Genomic DNA, 26,711 nt, shown 5'->3' on the forward strand with positions numbered 1-26,711 from the left:
AATGTCAAGTTCCTGTGCAGGAAGTACAAGCTGAACTAGTACTTTACATGATCTCTGACAATGTGGTTACATGTAAAAAGTACAACTAAAACTACATTTGCCCGTGTATTTGTAGGATTTCATGGGTGGTGTCATTCTTTGGGTCTCAGCCTGAACACTGAGAAACACAATTCAAGGAGAAAAGCAATTCAAGGAGACAAGCTAAGCTCCTGGTTGATGTACAGGGCAAAATCCAGTCTCAAGACTGAGGGGTCAGAGTGATGTTCTACTCTTTTCTGTTTTCACTGCAAGAAGCAGGGTTGTGTTGTCTATAAAAGGCACTGCAAACTGTATCCTATCTTCGCCACCTCCTGGATGTGTGGTTTTAAATAAGTCATTTAACATCGTCACCCTCAGATTGCTTATTTGGAAAAATGGGAGCAAAGTATCCTACTTAAGAAGTGGCCACAAAGGTTAAAGATAATGTCTGCTGTTTACTAACCCGGTGTTCACAACATGGTAAGCACACTATCACTATCAGCAATTAGAACAAGGACAAGCTCAAACAAAACGCTTGTAATATACATTAAAGGAATCCTTGCTAAAAATTTCCATATGAGGCTAAGGTCCCTGGCATATCCACTTAACATATTTCCATCTTCTCAAGAAATGAAACAAATGGATTACGGCATCTCTCATCAAGCTGAGTCTACGTTTGATTGCTGCATCCTTTTTATATCTATTGTGAGTGAGAATTCATAGTTTCTGTAAATGTCTTGCTTAAGATCCCTTTACTTAGAAATCCCATTGGCGGGGCACCTGGGTGGCTCAGTGGGTTAAAGCCTCCACCTTCAGCTCCGGTCCTGGTCTGAGGGTCCTGGGATCCAGCCCCACATCGGGCTCTCTGCTCAGCGGAGAGCCTGCTTCCTCCTCTCTCTCTGCCTGCCTCTTGCTCATTCGTGATCTCTGTCTGTCAAAAAAATAATAAAATATTTTTTAAAAATTAAAAAAAAAAAGAAATCCCATTGGCTTGCTCCTTGTGATGTGTATAGGCTGGGGGAAAATATGTCCCTTCATGTGTGTCCCTTCTACAGTAAGGTAGAAGGAAGCTGGAATTGGATTTCACTTGGGGTTCATCATTCCTGTCCCTGGAAAAATAAATAGATAGATAGATAGGGTCACACAGTTCTTCTGCTTGCCAGAATTGACACTGCGTATTCCCTAGAGAGGCCCAACACGGGCATTGGGTACAAGTCCTCTGCACTTGCCCCCACATCACCGCGGGGCACTGCTAGCACCAGCTCAAGACTGTTCACAGGCTTAAAGTACCGGCCTCACTTTCTGGGACGCTAGAGTCAAGGCAGAGAATATCTGGATATTAGAGTAGGAGACAGGGGTTGAGAGTGAGAGCAGTAATGGAATTTTAATATACAAAAAAATCAATTGCATTTTTATATATTAGCAATGCTGGGGGTTGAGCAGTGAATAATCAGACTCCTGATTTCACAGAGTTTACTAAGAAGGTAATTCTCATGTAGAGGAAGAGCTGAATAATATAATATAATATAATATAATATATAATAATATTCTACTCAATATTCTACTCTACATGATATTCTACTCAAAAACAGCATTTTTCAATGTTTAAGGGGTCCTCTTTCTGAATCAGAAAAAAAGAAACTATGTAACATCCTAATCCTAATCCAAGATTTTAAAATATTTGAGAGCTCAAACTCCTCTATAAATCTGGAAAATGCATTTTTTTTATTTCAAAGATTTTACTTATTTATTTGACAGAGCACGTGCACGCACAAGCAGGGTGAGCAGAAGAGGGAGAAGCAGGCTCCCCGCTGAGCAGGGAGCCCAAGGCAGGGCTCAATCCCAGGACCCTGAGATCATGACCTGAGCCAAAGACAGACGATCTACTGACCGAGCCACCCAGGCGCCCCCTGGAAAACGCAATTACGCCCTAACCTTCCACCAGTGCCTTTTATAACTGCTTCTGAAGCCATATTCCACTGGAATATAGACTAGATCATGGTCGGATGGTTTACATTCAGTTTTCTAAAGGAAAAAGTAGGAAATATGAGTGAAGATCTTTAAGAAGCTCAAGGCTGAGGACGACGTACGATTAATTTACCCATTTAACAATCACTCATTGCTTTCCCACAGTGCATAAAACACTGGACAATGCAGAGAATACATGCAATGGAATAAGCTGGAAGAGAAAATTTCTTGTGACAACCTATATCTACTCCACCCAGATTTCTTTTTCATATAACAAATATGTAATGGGCACAATTATTCAATTATTTCTATACTAATGAGTTTTCAGTATGCATAAATCATTTACTGGTTGAGCTGGCCAAAAAATGGGGGGGGCATGATGTTTTGAGTGGAGAGAGTGAACTTTTCAACTGCAACACCCATTTCATGACCTATAAAAGGGCAACCTTTCTCCCTTGCGGACACTGCTGCCTCTCAGGTTGTGGCCCCCTTCTCTGGGCTGTGGATCTCTCAAGCAACATGATGTCTCTTTCAGTGCGCACCTCTGGGCTGCCCCGGCGGCTGTCTTCCCAGAGTGGAACATCAGGCAGAGCCAGGGGCACATCTGCTTCCCTTGTTGGCAGTAGCTATGGGGGGAGCACCTTTGGCTTTGGTGACAGCTGTGGGGGAGGCTTTTCTGCTGCTTCCATGTTTGGTTCTAGCTCTGGCTTTGGTGGTGGCTCTGGAACTTCCCTTGCAGGAGGTCTGGGCACTGCTTATGGGGGGACATTGGGAGGTGGCTCTGGAGCCCTGGGAGGTGGCTTTGGAGGCTTGGGAGGTGGCTTTGGAGGTCTGGGAGGTGGCTTTGGTGGCCTGGGAATTGGATTTGGCGGAAGCCCAGGAGGTAGCGGTGCTGTAGGTATTCTCTCTGGCAATGATGGAGGCCTTCTTTCCGGATCAGAAAAGGAAACCATGCAAAATCTTAATGACAGATTGGCTTCCTATCTGGATAAGGTTCGAGCTCTAGAAGCGGCTAATACTGAGCTAGAAAACAAAATTCGAGAATGGTATGAAACACGAGGATCTGGGACTGGAGACTCCGGGTCACAGAATGATTACAGTAAATATTATCCATTGATCGAAGACCTCAGGAATGAGGTAATGATGTGGTTTCTGCAGGGGCTTTGGGAATTTTTTTTCTTTTTTGCTATTATAATATTTTACACTGATAAACCATCTAAAACTTACGGTATTTTTCAATTTGGCTTTATCTGGAACAATTTCTCATCTCAAGATACTTAGTTTCATTTTATGACTTATCATAAAGTGACTGTATTTCCACTATCTTTCTGCAAAAAATGCTTCTCAATTTTTAAATAAAATACTGTAAATGTTTTCTTATAAAAAGTTAAACTGCCTTAAATTCTTAATAAAATAGCATGTTAACATCACCTAAAAATTTCTTCTCAGGTGCACTTGTATAATACTGATATCTTACAAGCTCATTTTGTATGTTTCCCCCTATTTGCCAGATCATTTCTGCCAGCATTGGAAATGCCCAGCTCATCCTGCAGATCGACAATGCAAGACTGGCTGCAGAAGACTTCAGAATGAAGTGAGTCGAAAAGAAAAACTAATAATAATTGATGTGTCTCATCATTTTTTTCTTATTCCCCATTTTCCTGCCTTTGTTGATGGCAAATATTTTAAACCCTCTGAAGTACGTAGGCTCCACACATTTGTTGTTTTGGTAAATTTACATTGGGCATTCTAGGAAGAAAGCAGATTCAAACACAGTTCACATTACAGGTCCTTAATTATAAGCTACTTACACTTGGGACTAGGATCACCCCCATGCTTATAATTTGCTTTTGGGTCATAATATAACAAGATATTTACACCAATGTTCTAAACCACAATCTTCCATGTATCAAAATGAATTAATAATGTTTTTTACCTAGAAGTGAAATTATCTTTTTCCTGATGACACACACCACTAAAATATTAACCACACATCTCTTTTTATATTCCTTCCTCCTCTCCCATATTCCACCCTCCCACACATTAAGATAGAAACACAAAGGGCGCCCGGGTGGCTCAGTGAGTTAAAGCCTCTGCCTTTGGCTCAGGTCATGATCCCAAGGTGCTGGGATCGAACCCCGCATCGGGCTCTCTGCTCAGCGGGGAGCCTGCTTCCCTCCCTCTCTCTGCCTGCCTCTCTGCCTACCTGTGATCTCTGTCTGTTAAATAAATAAATAAAATCTTAAAAAAAATAAAAAGGGTAGAAATACTAACGCTCATTTTGCTGCACAAAACCTCCAGGCAGGATGTTGTACTGGTGATGATCCTCAGCCTATAAAATCTTGATAAAAGCTATTAGAGAAGTATCAAATCTTAAATTAAATCATGAATAAAAGCTAAGCAAAAAAAATTATTTATTTTCAACCGCTTTTAGGATTTCATCAGAAACTCCACCTGGAGAGCGGCTCTTAACTCTTTACAGCCAGGGCAGCCAGCCAAAGGGGAAACTGCCCCCTGGGATGCAGGGCTACTGAGGCTCATTGATGGGAGAGAAGTCTCATCTCACAACTTTTTCACTTCTCTCCAGCTGAGCAGTAAACTATTATGGAAAAAAGGAAAGAAAAATGTTAAAAAGGAAACAGAGCATCATACATTACAGTGCTGCCACTTCTACCTAATCACCCAGGACACAAAGCAACCCTGAAGATGATGGCGGGGGACTGATTCAAATGGGTACGTTTACTCCAAAAACTGTCTTTGCGCTTGGTTTTCAGGTATGAGAACGAGCTGGCCCTGCATCAGAGTGTGGAGGCCGATATCAACGGCCTGCGCCGGGTCCTGGACGAGCTGACCCTGGCCAGAGCTGACCTGGAGATGCAGATCGAGAACCTAACAGAAGAATTGGCCTACCTGAAAAAGAACCATGAGGAGGTAGGCAGATTTGTAAGCTGCTTTTTCCCTCCCAAATCCAAAAATTACAATTTCAAATTCACAAGTCTAGAGTTAGAACAGATAATGGAGGACACATGACACCCCTGTTAAATTGGCCATGTGTTTTGAATTTCTGGGTGTGTGTGTGTGTGGTGGTGGTGGCGGGATTGAGGGAGGTTCCCACTGAAGTTTAACAGATTAGAGGTGCTTTCTGATTTTGTCGTTTTCATCGTTAGATAAGGACAACCAGAATTTCAATTGTCCAAATTCAGTGATTTCTAAACACATAGTATTTTTAAAGTTCAAAAACAGAAGCCTGTCAGTAATACATAATGTTATACACGTTTGAGAAACTGGTTATGCCCTGCGTAAAACACACAATGAACTCTGGCAGGCCACACAGTATAGCAAAGCCTGGCGTATGAACAGACATTAATCAAGACCCTGGCAATGGGCTTCTACAGAACTTTCTATTGGAAATCTACGACTATGGTACAAACAGTGTGCAAGCCTTGACACGGCCGCAGCCCCAAGTTGGCAGCTGTGGTTAAAACCCCACTGCATCTTTTCCACCAAGCTTTGCCTTCTGTGTAAAGGCCCAAGAAGCAGGGCCAACCCACCCATTTGCCATGATAGGCACAGCCCCTAGGGCCCATGGTAAGTTTAGGGACCCAAGACAATGTGTAAGTTCTTTTAAATTAAAAGAAAAATTATGAATTTGTAGGTAAAAAAAATAAATAAATTTTAATGCATTGTGTCAGTCACCAACGTGGTCATAAAATATAACGTTTCATTTCTTTTCTGTTGGAAGAGACCCACGAAGGCTATAATGGGTCTCTGCGCCCCTCTCTTTCATTCGCTGTCCCCAGGAGCTCCAAAGCTTCCGGGCAGGCGGCCCAGGGGAGATCAGCGTGGAAATGGACGCTGCTCCGGCGGTGGACCTCACCAGGCTCCTCAACAACATGAGGGAGCAGTACGAAACCATCGCTGAGCAGAATCGTAAGGACGCAGAGGCCTGGTTCATTGAAAAGGTACCACAAACAAAAAAAAAAAAAGGCGTTGCCACAGTTGCAGAAAAGACCCACGGGAGGAGCGCGCGCTCACATCCCTTTGCCCCTCTTTGCCGCGGCAGAGTGGGGAGCTCAGGAAGGAGATCAGCAGCAACACGGAGCAGCTTCAGTCCAGCAAGAGCGAGGTCACCGACCTGAGGCGCGCAGTGCAAAACCTGGAGATAGAGCTCCAGTCCCAGCTGGCCACGGTAGGGGGCGCACACAACAGCATCATTTCAACTTCCGAAGAAAACAGGCATCCACGCTGGTAAGGCCATTGGCCAGGGGCCTTCCTCTTAACAGTCCCCTCCGTTGTTCTGCCATTTGCCTCCCACGTGCAGAAGAAATCCCTGGAGGTCTCACTGGCCGAAGTGGAGGGCGACTACTGCGGCCAGCTGTCCCAGGTGCAGCAGCTCATCAGCAGTCTGGAGGAGCAGCTGCTCCAGGTGCGCGCGGACACCGAGCACCAGAACGCCGACCACCAGCGGCTGCTGGACGCCAAAGCCCGCCTGGAGCTGGAGATAGAGACCTACCGCCGCCTCCTGGACGGGGAGGCCCAACGGTGAATAGACAGGTTCAAATAGGTTGAAAATAACTTCAGTGGCTGACCAACTGTGGTCACCTGGTACACTTGGGGCAAAAGAAGTAAGGGTTCTTTTGCTGATGGAAAATACCCCATCTCCTAACAACATGCCTTAGATTTATTCAAGTTCTATACTTTGCAAAGTGCTGTCACCCATTATCTTACTTGATCATTCATAAAATGCTGGGATAATGGCACCACAAACAGAGGCGAACCACTAATGAGCACTAGAGAAGTCCCCCATTAGGGTTCTGAGATCAATGTCTCAATGCTAAGAATGACACATCAAACAATAGCCACCCAAATCACCTCATAGCCTCCTGCGATGAAAGTTCCCAAAGCAGGGGCGCTTGGGTAGCTCAGTGGGTTAAAGCCTCCACCTTTGGCTCAGGTCATGATCTCAGAGTCCTGGGATCGAGCCCCACATCGGGCTCTCTGCTCAGCAGGGAGCCTGCTTTCTCCTCTCTCTCTGCCTGCCTCTCTGCCTATTTGTGATCTCTGTCTGTCAAATAAATAAATAAAATCTTAAAATAATAATAATAAAAAAGTAAGTTCCCAAAGCAGCAGCAGCCTGGAGTAGGGGAGGAGCCCAGGGCTATAAGTCAGGAAATCTAAGTTCTGAGATCAGACCTTCCCTTAATTGCCAGTTTGCTTCACTTAGGGAGCCTGTTTTAGGCAAGATTTGAAAACAAAGGTCCACTGCACTGATTACTCTCAGGGTGCATTATTTATTCTTTGTTCATCAAGAAATATAGAATACCTTCTCTATTTAGTGATAGTTTTATGTATCCTGTTAGCTTCAATAGCAAACTATTTCTCCTCCTCCCAGAAAGCATCATGTGGTATAACCTCCCTTGTTTTCTTTACAGTGACGGTTTCGATGAAACTTTATATGTAACAGAGTCCAAACCTCAAACACAATCGATCGGTTCCTCTAAAGGTATGTAGATTTCCTAAGAATCACTTACAGTAAGTCAGAATCACACTTATAAATAACTAAAAGAAGATCTCTTAAATATTGCAGTGTTATTAATAATTTAAGGTATATTTGCATTCTGAGCCAAGAAAAAATATCTATGCATTCCTGCAGAAAAATGAGTAGACTGTAACGTAGTAAAACTTCTGGCACACCCAGAAGGAAAACACTCTACTCTATGAAGAAGTGTTATAAGCATCATAACCACTTTTTAAATTAAAAAATATATATTTTTTCATTTCTGCATAAGATACTGAATATATTTCATTTGCACTAAATAAAATGCATTACTTTAGAATGAAAGAGTCACTTTTGAAAGTTTAAATTAGGGGCACCTGGGTGGCTTAGTGGGTTAAAGCCTCTGCCTTCGGCTCAGGTCATGATTCCAGGGTCCTGGATCCTGGGAGCCCCACATCGGGCTCTCTGCTTGGCAGGAAGCCTGCTTTCCTTCCTCTCTCTCTGCCTCTCTGCCTACTTGTGATCTCTGTCAAATAAATAATAAAATCTTTAAAAAAAAAAAAAAGAAAGAGAAAGAAAGAAAAGAAAGTTTAAATTAGATGGATTCTATCTGCCAGTACCTCAACAATCAACTTTGGATGAATATGTGAAACAGTAACTCTTCCCCTTTATTTCATTTTTATCTTTAGACCAAACTAAATCCCGGAAAATCAAGACAATTGTGCAGGAAGTGGTGAACGGTGAAGTGGTCTCATCTCAGGTTCAAGAAGAACTAATGTAAAATTTCACAAGATCTGCCCCATGTTTGGTTTCTTAGGAACAGGAAATTTACAAGTAGAAATTGTTCCTTTCAGAGTAAGATACTATATTAGTTCAATCATATTTTAGTCTGTTTCATTTTTCTTGGATTCTCTATTCACTTTGAGTCCCTTTTGCTCTTTAATTACAAGTCACAGTGGCCATATCGGTCTTTATAACAAACCAAAATCACCTCACATCTTTCTGGATCCAGTGTGGTCTTCTAATAAACCTTTCTCTTGGTGACCTGGAACATGTTTTAATCACAGAATTTTGATCAAGTAGTATTGTTTTAAAAGAGTTCAATAAAAGATAGATGGCAATAATGTGAAATATGTACCTTCTTGATTCCAACAATAATGTCAAGAGCATAGACAAAGGTTTGTAAAATACTAATAGCAACGTAGATAAACACTGAGATGAAGATGTCAAGGCTGGAGATTAAGTTAAGAAGATTCTTTTAGAAGTTCTGTCCTTGGGGTGCCTGGGTGGCTCAGTCGTTAAGTGTCTACCTTTGGCTCAGGTCATGATCACGGGGTCCTGGTATTGAGCCCCACAGCAGGCTCCCTGCTCAGTGGGAAGCCTGCTTCTCCTTCTCCCACCTCCCCTGCTTGTGTTCCTTCTCTTGCTGTCTCTCTCTGTCAAATAACACCAAAAAAAAAAAAAAAAAAACAAAAAACAAAATAAAACCCTTAAAAAAAAAAACTTATGTCCTTTTTACATCAGCCCATCAAGGTTACAGCAAAATTACATTGTCCACTAGGGGATAACAGTTGTCCTGTTCATTTTCTAAGACCTTCTTTCATTCAGTCAAGATACACTTAAAGAACCCCACAGTGTGGAAGACTGGAGACTCAAAGATGAGTAAGATTGGGTCCCTGCCTGGAGGAGCTCACAGGGTAGAGATAGCCATCCACCAGGAATACAGAGAGATAGGGCACACAGAAGTTCAGGGGACACATGGAGGAAGAAGTGAACAATTTGTCAGGAGGCAACTAATTGCTTCATTCAACCATCAACCAGGCAGGGGCTCCTGGGTGGCTCAGTAGGCTGGCCGTCCAACCTTTGATTTTGACTCAGGTTGTGATCTCATCACGGTCCTGGGATTGAGCCCTGAGTCGGGCTCTGCAGAGCAGAATCTACTTGAGATTCTTTTTTTCCTTCTCCTTCTACCCTTGCCCCCACACTCATGGGCGCGTGCGCTCTCTCTCTCTCTCTCTGTCTCAAGTTAATTAATTAATTAATTAATTAATTTTTTTAAAAGAAACCAACCAGGCAGAGAAGGGGAAAGGGAAGAGAGGAATATATGTGAAAAAACACAAGGTTATAAACAAACATGACTTTGATGTCCTTTCTCCCTTCTGGCACTGGTGAGTGGGTTTCTGTTGGGGTAGATTGGACCCACAAGTCAATAACAGATGTCATGTCCTGGGTTGTGGCAGAAGGTGGCCAAAGTCTAAGCCTGAGTAGATGGATTCAATCTGGATTGGCAAATTCAAAACCCTAAAAGGAAAAATGAGAACAGGATTTAATGATTAAGAGCCTGGGCTCTAAAGCCAGACTGGGTTCAGATCCTGGCTCTGCCACTTCATAGCAAGTAACCTGATTTCTGTGGGCCTCAGTTTCCTGATCTTTGAAGTGTGCGGGTTTTGTGGAGATTAAATGAGGTAACATACATAATGCAGTAGGAGCAGTCTCTGGCACCTAACAAGTACTCAGTATTTGCACTCTATTATTACTTAGGGTATGGAACAAAAATGGGATGCAGAAACCAGGGGAACTGAAGAGCAAGGAGTGTCAAAGGAAGCAGAAAGGAGAGGGAGGAGTCATGCAAGCCTGGAGGAATTCCCTCACTGAGTGCAAAAACCCACGGAAGGTTATTATGCCATTTTAGCTGACTTGCTTCAGCATGCAGCTTTCTGAAATCACACTTCCTTTTAATATTTGCTAGTGGTTTCCAGTGCTCCGTTTATTTCCCTGTATTACGCATAGCAGTTCAACTCTCTCCCTTGCTCTCCCCTTCTAGAACATGTCATAGGAGAACCTTACTTTTTAGACCCGAAGAGATTATCAAGGTCTTTTCCTGAATAAAGTCCACACCCCCACCCCAAGTAAAAAAGAATGTCCCTTTTCTGGCACTCAAAAGTGGCTGCGAACAGTTACTGTTTCAAATTACATCTGTCTTCCTTATAACTACATCTGAATTGTATGAGACTCAAAAGAGAAAGGGGTTTTGCACAAGGATAAACCCAGTTTATTGGTTCTTAGCTACTTAGTTTCTCAGCATTCATTTCTTTTGGAGGCATTTTTTCACTGGGATCCCCAAGATAATACCTCACTTGTCACGTTTTCTCAGATTCATATTTATGAGCTCTGAATGTTGGCCCAATCTTCCCACTTATCCTCTCTCCATATACTCATTCCCTAGGTGACCTTAACTAACCCCGTCATTCTAAAATAAACGCCTATAGCCTTATTGTGGTGATCATTTCACAATATACACAAATATTGATTCATTACACTGTATACTTGAAACTAATAAACATTATACCTCAGTAAAAAAACAAAGCAACCGTCTATGCATTGATAACTTCTTGTAGTAGCATCCAAGATGGCCCTAGGGATCCCTACCTCCTGGTACTCATGCCCCTATGTATAGTTCCCTCCCACAATGAATAGAGTAGATCTACTGAAGAAGTGACCGTGTGTGATTTTCAAGGTTAGGTCAATAAAGCATTTCAATTCTGGGGTGCCTGGGTGACTCAGTAGATTGAGCGTCTGACTCTTGATTTCAGCTCAGGTCATGATCTCAGGGTCATGAGATCAGGTCCTGCACTGGGCTCCTTGCTCATCAAGGAGCCTGGTTTTCCCTCTGCCTGCCAGCTGCTCCCCCTGCTTATGCTGTCTTGCATGTGCTCTCTCTCTGTGTGTGTCAAATAAATAAAGAAAATCTTTAAAAAAAAAAAAAAAGGCACTTCAATTCTGGCTTGGTCCCTTGGATTGCTCACTCCAGAGGAAGTTAGCTGGCCTTAAAGTTATATAATGTTGGGGGGAGGGGGAACTACCTGAAAAAAATCAGTGATATCACAAAATTTCCCTTAAGCTCCAATGGCTAGGATCTCATAACCATCAAACCCAAAATTACAGTGCTTTTCTGGTAATATCTCAGAATATCCTATAGTCTTCAGCTGAGAAAGGAGACATTAGGTTTACTATTTAAGTTCACTCTGCCCTATTCTCACTGCTAAGAAATGCATTTAGCGTTGTATCCTTATCATGAAATTACAGCCCTCATTCACTAGATCACAAGCCCTACTTCAACAGAGACATAAAAGGTCCCTTTGGACTCAGGAATTAATGAATTGCAGAAAAAGAAGCCTATCTTTAAAGAAAATAACTTATAAGAGAAATTCTAAGTACAGAATGAGACAACAAAAAACACGCAATTCATGATTATTTTAAAATCTAAACCTTTACAAACTAAAATGTCTGCTTTTTATATGCACTTGTTGTATGTAGAGGCCACAGAAAAGTGTGGGAAATATTGTATATACTAAGTTGGTACAGTCATTACCTCCTGGAAATTACCGAGGACTTGGAAGACTAATTTACTTTTTCTCATGTACATTTCCTAAAATCCTTAACAAAGAGCACGTATAACTCTAATAATCAGGGAAACCATAAATTTTAGTTATCCAGAATAAAGGGGTTTCCAAGTAGTTCACAGTAGGAAGGGAACAATCTAGAAAACAACCCTAGATTGCCAAAGCAGTCACTTCTTGAGGCTTTGCAAGAGTGCCACCTACTGGAATCTCAGGAACTGAACATTTAAAACATTAACCCTGCTTTTCAAGCCACTTTTCAAGCCATTCATACTTGAGGTATGTATGTTGATACTAGAAAGTTTCTTTTTATGTATTTTTTTAAAGAGATGGAGAGAGGGTGTAGGAGAGGCAGAGGGAGAGGAGAGAGAGAGAGAATTTCAAGCAGGCTCCACAGTCAGCACAGAGCCCAACACAGTGTCAAGTCTCACAACCCTGAGATCTTGACCTGAGTCAAAAATCAAGAGTTGGATGCTCAACCAAGTGAGCCACCCAGGTGCCCCTAGGAAGTACACTTAAAAAAAAGAGAGAGAGAGAGAGAGAGAGAGAGAGGGCACCTGGGTGGCTCAGTGGGTTAAGCCTCTGCCTTCAGCTCAGGTCAAGATCTCAGGGTTCTGGGATGGAGCCCCACATCAGGCTCTCTGCTCAGCAGGGAGCCTGCTTCCCCCCCACCACCTACTCTTCCCCCTCTCTCTCAGGTTTCTCTGCTTACTTGTGACCTCTGTCTGTCAAATAAATAAATAAAATCTTTAAAAGAGAGAGAGAGGCAGGGTGCCTGGGTAGCTCAGTCAGTTAAGCATCTGCCTTTGGCTCAGATCATGATCTCAGGGTCGTGGGATCAAGCCCGATGGTCAGGCTCCCCACTCAGTGGGAAACCTGATTCTCCCTCTCCCTGTCTCTGCAGCTCCTGCTGCTTGTGCACTCTCTCTCTCTGTGTGTCAAATAAATAAAATCTTTTAAAAATAATAATAAAATTTTTAGAAAGAGAGAGGTAAAGAAAGAAAAAGTAAACTTTTACAAGCATCAACTTAGTAAATTAAAATGTTCTTACTTAAATAACAAGTGAGTAGCTTTAGTTTCCACCAGAAAGTCCACCAGGAAGGAGGCAAGTTGTCTTAACACATAAAAAAGAAAGGTAGGAGCACCTGGGTGACTCCGTAGGTTAAGCCTCTGTCTTTGGCTCAGGTCATGATCTCAGGGTCCTGGGATTGAGTCCCACATTGGGCTCTCTGCTCGGCAGGGAGCTTGCTTCCTCCTCTCTCCCTATCTCTCTCTCTCTGCCTCTTGTGATCTCTTTCTGTCAAATAAATAAATAAATTCTAAAAAGAAAAAAGAAAGGCAGAAACTATTCAGAATCTAGAGAACCAGGCAAACAATGTGGACTACTCAAGCTTCTAAAAACATACTCAAACATCAATTGAAAATTTTATTCACATAGCTGAAAAAAATGACTTTTTATGGGCTAGTAAATGTTTCTTAAGACTTGGAGCTGGACCTAAGATTTAAATTTCATTTAATATTAGTATCATAACCTCAAAATCAAACTAAAAAATATCAGTGTCTTCATTGAATATATCCTCTTCATCCCATGCCACTTCCTGGCTGAACTTGGCTGGTCAGAATATGTGCATTTTAGTTGTCCGCTTGGAACGCACCTCCTAAAGTTCTATACACATGAAGTTTCTGCTAAGAAAAGTGTATCCAGGGATGCCTGGGTGGCTCAGTTGGTTAAGCCGCTGCCTTCAGCTCAGTCATGATCCCAGCGTCCTGGGATTGAGTCCCACATCGGGCTCCTTGTTCAGCAGGGAGCCTGCTTCTCCCTCTGCCTCTGCCTGCCACTCTGTCTGCCTGTGCTCGCTCTCTCGCGCACTCTCTCTCTGACAAATTGTTTTTAAAAATCTAAAATTAATAAAAAAAAAAAAAGAAAAGAAAAGTGTATCCATTTAGGGATATTTCGTTTATTTGCAAATACCATGGGATTTTTTTTTAATCATTAAGGCTCTGATTTCAATTTTCAAATGAAGAGAGCTGCAAATACAACTTTTTTAACCAGTTGAAGTATAATTTTTAATTTTTTAAACAATGATCAGTTAGTATATTTAAATATACATGTGGGGGATCACATATTTTTATTTGTATATTCATTCATTCAACCAATATTTATCTAGCACCAACTATATGTAAGTCTTAATATATTCTATTGAAAATAACCAGCTTTTATGAACTAAAGGTAAATACGTGATAAAGTTTCATACCTTATTCTCCTTGGTCACATTAATGCAAATAGAATAAGGCAAGTTGCCATCATTTTTAATTGGCAGAAGTGGCATTGCTCCATACACAGTAAATGTGATTATTTAACAGAAGCGTGAGGAGGCTTAGTCAGTGCCTTTTGGAAGATAGGGCACCTTTTCATTCATTTTTGGAAGTTTTATAAGTTTTTAAAGGGGGCAAGTCACACTGTTAAACAGGGTATTTTTTAAAATTTTTTTTATCTTTTTAGTAATCTCTACATCCAAAACGTGGAGCTTGAATTTACAACCCAGAGATCAAGAGTCACATTGGGGCATATTTTTAAATTACAATACTCTTAAATATTTAATTGTATTTTAACACATTTTTCATTATAGTAAAGTACTTTCAAGGTACTTTAAGGTGTTTTCACTGGACACCCATTATACACAACCTCATGTGCTGATTCTGGAATGACAGAGTAATGTTAAACTTCCCTATCTTATCTGATAAGTAACTGAGTAGGTTGATAAATAATAAGGTAAACTTTCATCATTGTTTTTTAAAAAAACAAACATACACAATCACCATCTAATCAAGAGAGAATCCGGGAACCAACACTGCAGAACTAGATCCGGACTAACACAGAATTCACCCTCCCTGCTCTATAGAGAAAGCAGAACAATGACGTCCACTCTCTCTGTCTCATTAATCAGAGGTTGGGAGTTAAGCAGCAGGGGTCCAAGGGGTGAGGAGGGTGGGAAAATCTGACTGGGCTCCCCAGTGGAGCCTTCAGTAGTAGCTTCCCCTACGTGACTCTGGAAGGTGTTTCCACAGCTTGCAGAGCTGGAAGGAGCAAGAACTGAATGCTAACCAGTGGGAAGATGAGAATCGCTCGAGGGGAAGGTAGCTCCCAGCAGGGAGGAGAGCTCGCTGAACATTTTAGTCATCGTTATCATCATCATCTGTCACCTCCAGGGTACACAGTGAAGGGCTGCATGACAGAGGAGATCATTTCTGGGGAGTTCAAGGAAAATATAACATTGCATTTGCCCAGATAAAAAGCTAAAGCAGCAGGTTACACAATTCTTTCCTGATTTCTCCAGAGGGAGACTGTTGAGCTGCATTTTCCAAAGTACTGGCATTCAGAAAACCTAATCGTATAAAACCACATCCAAAAATGCATGCCATGCGCCACAAAACACTTGCTATATAAAAATACATCCAAATACCTTATATCATCGTAACTTATTTAGATGTTTACAATGTTGATGGGTCATTTATGTTTGGTTTAGTCAGAAAAATCATGAAATAAGTGTTATTTTAACCAGTTTATACATTTCAGTCAAATTGTACTTTGGCTAAACAAGCCAAGAGACGTTGTTCCACCAATATTGGTCTAAAAATCCTCCCATTGTAACTTCTTAACTAGGTCAAGCTCTGTGTCTCCAGAGTCCATCCAATTATTTATTCATTCAACAAATATTCTAAGCACATCGTGGACACATCTGGCATTCTGCCTCCTAAGTATCTGTGATCCAGTTACTTTCTTCCATCCCTACCACCACCAGCCGGGTCCAGGCCACTGCTCATCACCCCTCGCCTGAAAACCACACAGCTTCCATGTGCACCTGCCTTCCTTCTGTTCCTCCTGCCACAGTCAGGGAGAGATTGTTTTGAAAAGACAAAACTGACCCTGTCACCCTATTGCTTAAAACCTTTCAAAGGCTTCCTGGTCCTTGGAATAAAGACCAAAATCTAGCAAGGTCTGGCCTGGCCCCCTTTCCCATCTCTCAGACTGTGTGCCTCCCAATGCTTTCACCTCTCCCTACTAGCCTAGTTCAGCTTTTCTACAGCCCGCTCCTTCCCACTGGCCTTCCTCTCTTTGCCTAGAACGTGCTTCCTCTCCATTTTGGCCTGGCTAACTGCCACTCACCTTGCCAGGTTTGAATTTAGGTGTCATCGCCCCTGAAAAGTCGGAAAGTCTCTACCCCTTCCTCTCCCCTCCCCGCCCCGTGATAACCACATCAGACTCTCCTACTATATACACTCATAGTACACTGTAGTCTTCTCATATACTTAATGTGCATGACTACTGAATTAATGCCTGCTTCTCCCACTGTAAGATCTCTAAGCTCCCTACTGCTCTGCCTTCTACAGTTGCCCTGGGGTCCAGCTCAGTATATAAAACAGCAATCTAGCCCATTGTGTAGGGGGGGAAAGTCAGTATCTGTTGAATATGTGTACATGGAATTGTGTGCAAGTGCTAGAGTATTCACTGAATAAAAGTGGAACAACACTACTGTGGCATCCCCAGGGCTTAGCACAGGACTTCCACAGAAGAGGCACTGAAAAGTATTGATCTATTTCTTCTATTATTTTCTTGAAATATTCAACACACTCTTCTCTATTTATCTATTAATTCTAAAATTTATTTAACTCAAATTTTCCACCACTTATCTTTGGTAAGACTGAATAAACAAACCCAAATTTCTCAATGCACAGCAGCTAAGCAGTATCCACCATATAGCAGGGATTAGGAGGATGCTTTGCAGGATTATTTACAATAACCAAGATATGGAAGCAACCCAAGTGTTCATCGACATATGAATGGATAAAGAAGATGCAGTATATATCTACAATGGAATATTACTCAGCAACAACAACAACAAAAAGAATAAAATCTTGCAATTTCTAACATCCCTTCTAACATGGACCTAGAGGGCATAATGCTAAATGAAGTAAGTCAGTAAGAGAAAGACAAACATCAGATGATTTCACTCATATGGGGAGTTTAAGAAACAAACAAGTAAACAAACAAACAAAGAGACAAAAAAACAGACTCAAATACAGAGAACAATCTAGTGGTTGCCAGAGGGGAGGTAGATAGGAGAAACAGATATAGGAGATTACCTTGATGAGCACTGAGAAATGTACAGAGAACTTCAGAATCATTATGCCGTATACCTGAGACCAGTAGAACACCATATATTAATTATACTTAAATAAAGAAATAAAGAGGATGCTTTGAATATATTTAATTTGAATCTATTTATTTTGGTTACTTTATTTTTTTTAAGATTTTATTTATTTATTTGACAGACAGAGATCACAGGCAGGCAGAGAGAGAGAGTAGAGGAAGTAGACTCCCTGCTAAGTAGAGAGATTGATGTTGGGCTCGATTCCAGGACTGTGGGCTCATGACTTGAGCCGAAGGCAGAGGCTTAACCCACTGAGCCACTCAGGCACCCCATATATTTTTTAAAAAATATATGAGTCACATGGAAAGGAAATCCACTTATTTTATTCTCCTTAAATCCTAATTTAAAAAAAAAAATTAGACTGTTGGGGACTAAAACACCATGAAGAAGTTGTTTGCATTTACTGAGAAATTTGGTGAATTCAACTGATATTCTCAGAAAAACCTAAAGGATACTTGTCACTTTGCAGAGTCATAACTTTTTTAATCTAAAATACACAAATTCTCACTTGGTAATTTCACAAGGCATATTGATATAAATCATATTGCTCAACAGACAGTATCTGATGACTCGGTAGAAAGTGATCTTCAGTTTCAATAGGCAGTCTTTACATTAATGATGCTTTTTTTTTTTTTTTTAAGGAAATTAACCTGAGGACTTTTCCCATATATATAAGAGTCCCAGGAGTTGTTTTCCCCAAATACGGTACCATCGTCTCTATGAAGTCTTCATAAGAAAAAAACAAAACAAAACAAAACTGTATCCATCAAAGTTCACTAATGAAGCATTCCCAGAATCCTTTTATTCATCAGTAGAGTGTGCTTTGTACACAGGCATTCAACTCACTATGGATACAAAACTGAGTTCTCTTAAAGCAACTGATGGAAGATAGCTTGGCTTTCCATGTAAAAATTGAGACTGAAACCTTAATACTCCAGGCAATCTAGACCAAAATAGAACTTGTTCCTCCTTCATTAACCAAGGTGTTCTATCTCAAACAAACTTTTCTCTCAAATATTTACGGGCCATTACAGAAGCAACTGGACCAAGCATAGGCATATATGCAAATAACATTACCTTGAGGGAGAAAGACACCTGCCTAGACCAGAAAGAAAATACAGATGAGGTGCTACAGAAGTTGGTGGAGGGAGAGAACACATAGGGCCGGGGCACAAAGACCAGGGCCACTTTTACACCAGAAAAGCATTTGAGCAGTTTGAGGATATAAAAATCTCAGTGTATGGCATTAAATGGAAATGGGCAGGCAGGAAGAGAACCAGAAAGCATCTCCCGCAGAATGCTTTCCCACAAGACCAAGTGACCTTCTTCTGAGAATCCTATGTTGACCATGGTGCTGCGAGCTTTATTTATAGATGAGTTTATAGATGGGTTGTCTGATTCCTCTTCAAAGGCAGGGCCATGTATTAGAGACCATCCAGAAATACATTCCCAGCACTTAATGCAGCAGCTGGCAGAATGTACATGTACCCAACATGTTGATTGGAGTGATGGTTTAGAAACATCACATTCAGATTATACACTGTCAAAATGATTGAAAAATTTAAGGGAAAAGACTGGCTGAAATCCAATGAAAACTATTTGTTAAGCCCATCATTTGGCACAGTTTAAAATAAATCATATATTGACTGAATTTTTCATTTTGGCACCAATTATGCTGTCACACAGGTACGCCTGTAGTTATGAGTCACTCAAAATTCTGTAATCTGGGAATAGTAATACAGCATATTTTAATCACTGTATTACAGCAAGTGAGGACACAGGAAAACAAAACAAACAATATTGCAAAGTGCCCACCGATGAATTTGTGTTAGGAAGAATGTCCTACTCAGCAGTGCTATAACAGTAACACCTAACAGCTCAACAACCCAGAAGAAAAAATATGAATTGTCGGGGAAAGTCTGCTTAGAGTGAAATAAAAATCCAATGTGTATTATGAGATTTTGCAATAGCTCATGTTGTAATAGAGAAATGTGATTTTAACCGAAGGAGGGAGATAATTATAGCTTAGAAGCCAACTAGCTAATCAACACCACAATCAGAAATGTCTGAGTGACAAGCCTTGGCCTCACACCCAAAAGGGTGAACCCAAAATGTGAGTGAAACAAGTTTCCATTACAAGTGTGTCCAAGACACCTGAGCCATCCTGAAACCAAGGTGGGGTGGGGGTGGGGAAGGCAAGGGTATTAGGTTACTAATGACTAATTATTCAATTTAAATAATTTCTCTATTTAAGAGGAAAACAAGAAATTCTGTGCTGTATTCTATCTCAGGAAATATGACTATGCTGGAGACTGATTGCAATGTAATAAAACAAAGCATGGATTCCTTAAAAAAAAAAAAAATCCCTTGAATTAACACTTAGGGACAGAAAAAAAAAGTTCAATCAATTCTACAGATTTAGAAGTGATCCAAGCAATGGCAACCCAGATGATAATGGAAGACAAAACCAAACATGTCCTCAAAGGAGCAAGTGAATGAACTGATGACCCCTTAGCTTAGAACAGAAACGATTTTGGAGGGTAGAATAACACTCTTTAAATATCCAAAAGACTCCAAAGCTAAGTTTTATGTGGCAGAGAGCACACTATATTCTGTGTGGCAGATTTCAGTTCAATATAATGAGAGAGTTTTCAGTAGTTAGAACAGCAGAAATGAAAGGCCCAATGAGATAATGAGCTTTTCTTCACTAGAACTATTCAAGCAGAAATGGGAAGTATTTGAGTAAGGGAGTTCTGCTTGGTATTGAATATCATTAACAAGAGAAGCAAGGGAACTAACATGTGTAGGTACCTACCATTTGCAAGACACTTAGCACTTAGCATGTGTTATCTAAATGTGCAGTCTCTACCTAATGAATTGGGTATTATTTTTCAGATGAGGAGACTAGGGCTCAGAGATGTTAAGTAACTTACCACACGCCCAGCAAGAGGCAGAGCTAGGATTTGCAATCTGGGAACAGCTAAGGTCCCTTGAATATTGTGTCCTGGTTGACACCATGACAGTGAATGCGTTAGTGGCCTAGATGCTTCCATTCTGATCATTTCTGTCCATCCTTCTAGTCTGGTATTATTTCTGTCAGAATACTGAGGGCTTTTGGTCAAAGGGCAGAGTAGCTTTCCCCATGACATCAAACTCAAAAGATAAAGCATCCTTTAGGTCCTTTGCAGATGAATTCTGTAATTTCGGTGACCAGAATCCCTAACAACTCATCTAAACTAGAAAGAGCAGAGTTTTAGCTCACATGGATCCAACCTAGGCAACTGGCTGTGGCTTCTTGGATTAAGGTTAATAATAGTCTAGGGTCAGTCTAGGGTCAGCAGGAAAAAATGTCATTATCAATTAGTAATGTCTGCTATGAGTACAGGACAGAAGAGTGGCAGCAAGAATGTTTTGGTTTTGTCATCTCTAATCTACACATTTCTTAAACTATTTTCTACTTTTTATCCTCAATTTTTGAATGGATACAAGCTCCACTTTTTTACTAACTGCTGAAAGTAAAGCTAATTTTGAAAGTAATGCTTCCTGCTATTATTCCTAAAACCACTAATGGAAGGTATAGGAATACATAATGAGGCAGACAGAAAGCGGCCCATAAGACTTATTATCAAAGTACTTTTTTAAAGATATAAATTAGAATTATGGAAACCTTACCCTGGTCTGGAATCTGTTCCTCTCATTTCATGTCCAGAAACTGGACTTTACCAGTATACTCAGAGGTGACGTAGAACTTCATGAAGACTTATAATGATTGTATTCATACAATACTAATGTATAGATTAGAATGCCAGCTAATTAATTAACAGTAAGGGACATGTCTTTCCCGGTGTTCAAGGCCACTCAGAACACCCACTTTCCTGCTGTACACATACTTGACAGGATAAATTAGGAATCAGGAAGTTGCGGCATAAGCATAGAATTTGAACAGAAGTTAAGAGAAAAACTTGAGGAATATTTCCTCCAGATTCCCACCCCACCCCCCACCCCCTAGTCCCCTGCAGCCAGGCCAGGTAAGGTATCTCTGCCACATGTTAGGCAACTCCCGCCTAGTGGCTGGACGGAACACGTGCCTGAACTCAGCATCTCTCTCCTTAAGGCCAAAGGAAGCTTCCCTGAATCCCCTTTGATATCCCCTGCTGACCACACTCCTTACCCAGTTGTTGGCCCTGGGAGATAGATTATATTTTGGTTTTATTAGTTTAGTTAGGAAGGCAAATATATTTCCTTTTCCCTCAAGTTCATGGGGCTACTTCACTGTCTCATCCATATTTATGGCTGAGACTACTTCTTTCAAGTATCGAAGGGCACCCCTTGGTTCATTGTACATAAGAATGAAGACTTATCATTTTAAAAGTTCAAAGGAGAATGATACACACCTTAGAGACTCCATTCACATTTACCATAGTGACTCTTCTAAAACATAGAATTTTTCTAGTCATTTTTTTAATGATACCATGTATCTGTTCTTTAAAAGTTCCCTATGATGAAGCTTAAATTATCCAACAGGTCATTTCCTACATCATCAAGGCTTCACTGTGTCTTGGACTACTATTATTTCTTTATTAGTTTTAAATTTTAGGGGTGCCTGGGTGGCTCAGTTGGTTAAGCATCCAAACCCTGGTTTGGGCTCGAGTCTTGATCTTGGGATCATGGGATCAAGACCTAAGTCAGGTTCTGCACTCAGCCAGGAGCCTGCTTGAACACATTCTCCCTCTGTCCCTCCCCATACTTTTTTTTTCCTCTCTCTCTCTCTCTCCCTCTCTCTCTCAATTAAATAATTTTTTTTTAAGTTTTAAATCTTAATTCTAATATAGTCAACATACAATGCTATATTAGTTACAGGTGTACAATACAGTGACTCAACAGGATCACTATTGTTTCTGATCACTCTTTCTTCCAGATACCTGAGTGCTATTTCAATTCTTGGTTCTTTGCATGTTCCCCTTTTCCTGCGTTCCCAGAAGCCCTAAAGAGCTACAAAATTCTACCTGCTTCTGTTCTCAAGTACATTCCACATCCAAAAATCTTCACTCCACTCTTACTTCCCTCCTTACCATTTTTTCTGCCTTCTGTCCCCCTTGGGATGCTGCAGCAATACAAGACCCAGATGCCTTCAGTCCATCTCCATCCTTTCTTCCCTGATCACAGATGGTCTGGCTTCTGCGCCCTATGTTGTCTGGAAAATTCTGGCTTTCAGATCTCTAAGGATCTTGTGGCAATATCATGGACATTGTTCTAGCCCTCATCTTCCCTGATCTTTCTTGCAGATTTTGAAATTCAAGACTTAGAAGAAACTCTGAGAGGTTCTAGAAACCCCAGTGGGTGAATCATTCATGCTTCAATCCATGATATCATTTCTGGGGTCTCATCTAGCTTTCCCGATAACTCCTCATTCACTCCCTTTACTAGATACTTACTTTACCCCCTATGTTTAGCCTAACGTTGAGAGTTTCCCCACCATTCAGTCTTAACATTCTACTCTTCTCTCCCTTAAAAAACCCAGTTGTTCTCAAGGCTTCGACTATCATCCTGCCTACCCTTATGCACTCTCCTTTTAAATTCTTCTATTAATTTCCTTCTTAAAGGGAATTTAAATTTTCCTTTAATTTGAGAAAAAGGTCATGTTATATAACCAACAAACTATAAAGACTGAAAATGTGTATGTATTTTAGTTAGTAGCTTTGAGAGAACTCACTCCCCTATACTTACATGATCTTTTCAGAACCCAAAGCAGCCAAACTGAAAAGTGACTTTGCAGTCCTAGCTCTACTTGCCATCTCTGAACTACTGAAATCTTCCACGTTGTTGGCCATTCTACCTTCTTGAAATTCTCATCTCCCTTGGCTTCCCTGAAACTTTTGTCTCCTAGCTCTCCCCTTTTTCCTTTGAGTGTTACCTTTCAACCTCTTTTGTTTCCTCTTAAATGTTACAGTTCCTCAAGGTTTTATCCTTGGTCCTCATCTCTACCAATTCTCCCTGCAAAATCTCATCCAATTTCATGATTGCTCTTTGCCAGTAACTTCCAAATCTGGTCACGATTTCTGAATCCCAAACCCACACGCAACTGCCTTTGGAATATCTACACATGGGTGTTGACAGGTATTTTACCCCCAGTCTTCCCTATCGTGAACTCATTATCTTTCCTACAAAACCTGTTCCTTCTTTGCATTCCCGTATCAGTTAATGGTACTTCTCAAAGTCCAAAATTGGAAGCCTTTTGTCATTTAACACGCTCTCCTTCTCCTTCATCAACCCAAAACTAAGCAATAATCAAATGCAACCATTCTTATCTTCTATCTTCCCCTTCTTTCCACCCCACTACTACTTTCTTGACCGTTCTCATTGTTTCTTCCCCTTCCCGCAGACCCTTGCAAATCCTCCTATCTCATCTCCCTGCCTCCAGTTTCTCTGTGATCCATCTAGTACGTGGGTGACAATGTTATCTTTCTAAAAATTAGGGTCCTGTTCATCCTCTGCTTAGCAACCTTTATTGGTCCACGCCCTGATTATAGGACCAAATCCAAATTCCTTAGGATGGTATTAAAGGCCCTTCCCCAACTGGTTCCAACCCATTTTTCCAGTCTTATCTCTTGGAAGTCACTCATACAAACTTTGTCCCCTAGCCAAATCAAACTTTTCAGTTCTTCAAATATGACATGATTATTTACACCTCTTTTATACACACTGGTCCTTCTGCCTCAAAATTTTTCCCCGCTCATTTTTTAAGATACCATTCAAATAGCGTCTCTTATGTCTTCCAGAGACTGATTTCTCTTTCTTGGTGCTTGTCCTTCTTGGCGCCTTCTTGGTGCTTTACTTACATAAATCTGTATTATTAAAATCATCCTGTTCTGTAATTATTTGTGTCTTATCCCCTGCCCTCTACTCCCCAAGATATGGTTTCTTTGAGAGCGAGGACCATATCTTACTTATCTTGGCATCTTCAGAACCCCATAAAGGGTTTCTGGTATATAATATATATTCAGTGAGTGACTTGTATAACAATGGGGAAATCAGAGCCAAAGTACCCAACCCTTCCTTGCAGAAGGTGAAGGGAAAGACCTAGAGACAAAAAAAAAAAGAACCCTCTTTACCCTCTTTTCTACTTCACCTGATCTAATAGTCAGTTATATTAACTGGAAGAATACAGAAAAGTCCTTCCTGGAAAATTCTTATCACCACAACGCCTGAAATTTCACATGGGTAAAAGGTTTTTAAAATGTAAGTAGTTTTGGCGAACTCAGCCCCTACCCACCTTTGTCAGTAAGGCACACCTTAGATGAATTAGACTAACCAGATGGTTATCCTCCTAGTACCTATTTCCCCAGAAGGCTAAAAGACTCAAAGAGAAGAAGAGAACAGGGAAATGGAGCACATCAGGGGAGGACCAACTAAACTGGGACGTGGCTTTAGTGACCACGGGACCCAGGAGAGCTGGAGGCGGTGGGCTGCCGAGAGCAAGACGGCAGCATAACAAAAATCCAAATTCAGTGATGGAAACCTTGGTAGGTACTTGTTCTTCTACTCCTCCCTAGAGATAGGGGAAACACCCTCTCTCACACTCAGCAAAACAGCCCCGCCTCTGCAGGCAGGTTTGGCTCTTCAGGGAAAGAACTCACCTTCCATTGTTACTTTACTCCTGCAAACTCGTGTAACTTAAGTATTGTTCCCACCTACTGCGCCCCTTATCCGGCCTTTTATCTAGGGAGGATGCAAGGAAGAGAGGGGTGAGCCAGTTTCTGTAGTCCCAAGTCACAGGCTGCCACAGGGGATCAGATCTCATCTGAGTCTATGATCTGAGAACTTCTCTTTCCTCCTCCCTTACTAGCGTCAAGCAGGGTTTCTGAGAGGAAGGTTGGAAGGAAGAAGCCCAGAGGGTTTCCACAGAGCAAACATAACAAGTAACCAGGAACATTTTCAGTCCTGTGTAATGGTGTCAACATACCTTAAAGAAACTGAAAGCCAAGAGCTGTCGGGGAGGATGCCCAATTCATACTGACTGAATGACTTTTGTTGGGTTTTCTGTAAACTAGTCCTCCAGGACACCCCAGTTCCTATCCTCCAAGCCCTATTCTCTGCCTTCCTTCAATTCTAGAAGCCGTTGATATTCTTCCAGTGAATTCCCTTGCTTAATGCAACCAGTCTGTTTCTGATTGCCATGATTAGCTACACCGTGAAACCCACCTGGATCCTTCTAGAACAGATGCTCAGCTCCATCCTCCATTCCCAATACTCTTTATGCATAAATCTACCATTCCAGGAGCAGGAGAGCCCTGTTCTCTACTTAGAATTGTGCTAAATGTCAAGAAAGAAACATGAATAATATATGGTCTGTGCCATCAAAGAGCCTATACTTTGATAAGCATGCATTTCATGGCATTGCAATCATTCACTTTCCTATTAACCTCCTGGCCTGCCATCCAGTAGATTCCAAGCAGGAAACAGCAGGCACCCTGGAATTAGGAAAAACTGGGAGAGTTTAATACACGGACTATTTGCAAAAGTGCGGGCATGGTGTAGGGAAACCAGCACTAGCTATTATCACCCCCATTCCCAAAAAGACAAAGGAAAGGGACTCAGAAGGGGAAAGTCAAATAAAGAAGGTCACCTTGAAAGGAGCTATGCCTTTTAATGAAAGGCCACACCCAGCTGGTAGGGGCTGGGGGAAGAAATACCCAAACTCATTCTCCTCCCTCTCTTCCTCCTATTTACTGACTGGGGCCCCACTGGGCAAACCAACGAAAGCCAGAGAACAGCTATCTCCCTGGAGCAGAAGAGCAGGAGGATAAAGGTAGAAAGTGGATCCAGAAGAGCAAATGGCTTTGCAGGGTCAGCACTTAATACACGTTTGCTGAATTAGGTTCACACTACTACATGCATGCAGACAATTTCTAGGTTCACTTTTCTCTTATTAGTTCTCAAGTAGCTACATTAGTGTCTTAGTTGACAGTTTTCCTGATACACACAAGTTTAATTCTCTTCGTCCTCACTGCTACAGAAATATATATATATCGACATTAAAAAGACAATTGTCGGGGCGCCTGGGTGGCTCAGTGGGTTAAGCCTCTGCCTTCAGCTCAGGTCATGATCTCAGGGTGCTGGGATCGAGCCCCGCATCTGGCTCTCTGCTTGGCAGGGAGCCTGCTTCCTCCTCTCTCTCTGCCTGCCTCTCTGCCTACTTGTGATCTCTCTTTGTCAAATAAATAAATAAAATCTTTATAAAAAAAAAAAAAGACAATTGCCTTGAATCTTGAATCTAACTTCCCAATAATCACCATCCACTCTTGAAACCCAGAGGAAGGCTCAGACTCTTCTGTCTTTCCACGCATTTTCACCCCCTCCATTTTACACACCTAAGTGTAACAAAATCACAGGCCCTGCAGGGAAAACATGAGAAGGCAAAACCTTCCCTGTGCTCTGGGGAGGGGGTGCAACAGACAGAGGTGGGGATCATGGCATGCGGGAGTGGGGATCACGGCATTTGGGATGCTTAGGACAGACTAGGAGATAAGAGAGGAAGAAGTGCCAGACAGAAAGCCGGAAGGAGAGGTGGCTTCCAGAAATTTGGAGCAGACATCTGGAACAGAACTCTGAGAT

General features: G+C 41.5%; 1 protein-coding gene and 1 long non-coding RNA gene across 2 annotated transcripts in view; one reads left to right on the top strand and one right to left on the bottom strand.

The window, feature by feature from the left end:
* Positions 1–2,382: 2,382 nt before the first annotated feature.
* KRT12 (keratin 12) lies at positions 2,383–8,596 on the top strand. The gene is made up of 8 exons (XM_004764579.3): positions 2,383–3,123; positions 3,498–3,580; positions 4,761–4,917; positions 5,787–5,948; positions 6,050–6,175; positions 6,308–6,528; positions 7,419–7,489; positions 8,173–8,596. Exons 1-8 carry the CDS (start codon positions 2,413–2,415, stop codon positions 8,262–8,264), a joined length of 1,623 nt encoding a protein of 540 aa, XP_004764636.2. The 5' UTR covers positions 2,383–2,412; the 3' UTR covers positions 8,265–8,596.
* The window catches only part of LOC106007071, a 38,794-nt gene continuing 18,516 nt past the window's right edge, over positions 6,434–26,711 (bottom strand). Inside the window, exon 3 of the long non-coding RNA XR_001181585.2 lies at positions 6,434–6,508. This is a non-coding gene — a long non-coding RNA (uncharacterized LOC106007071). The remainder of the gene's footprint in view (positions 6,509–26,711) is intronic.

The sequence above is a fragment of the Mustela putorius genome, unplaced genomic scaffold, assembly GCF_011764305.1.
Source record: "Mustela putorius furo isolate JIRA1106 unplaced genomic scaffold, ASM1176430v1.1 tig00003962_pilon_pilon_pilon, whole genome shotgun sequence".
Classification (NCBI taxonomy): domain Eukaryota; kingdom Metazoa; phylum Chordata; class Mammalia; order Carnivora; family Mustelidae; genus Mustela; species Mustela putorius.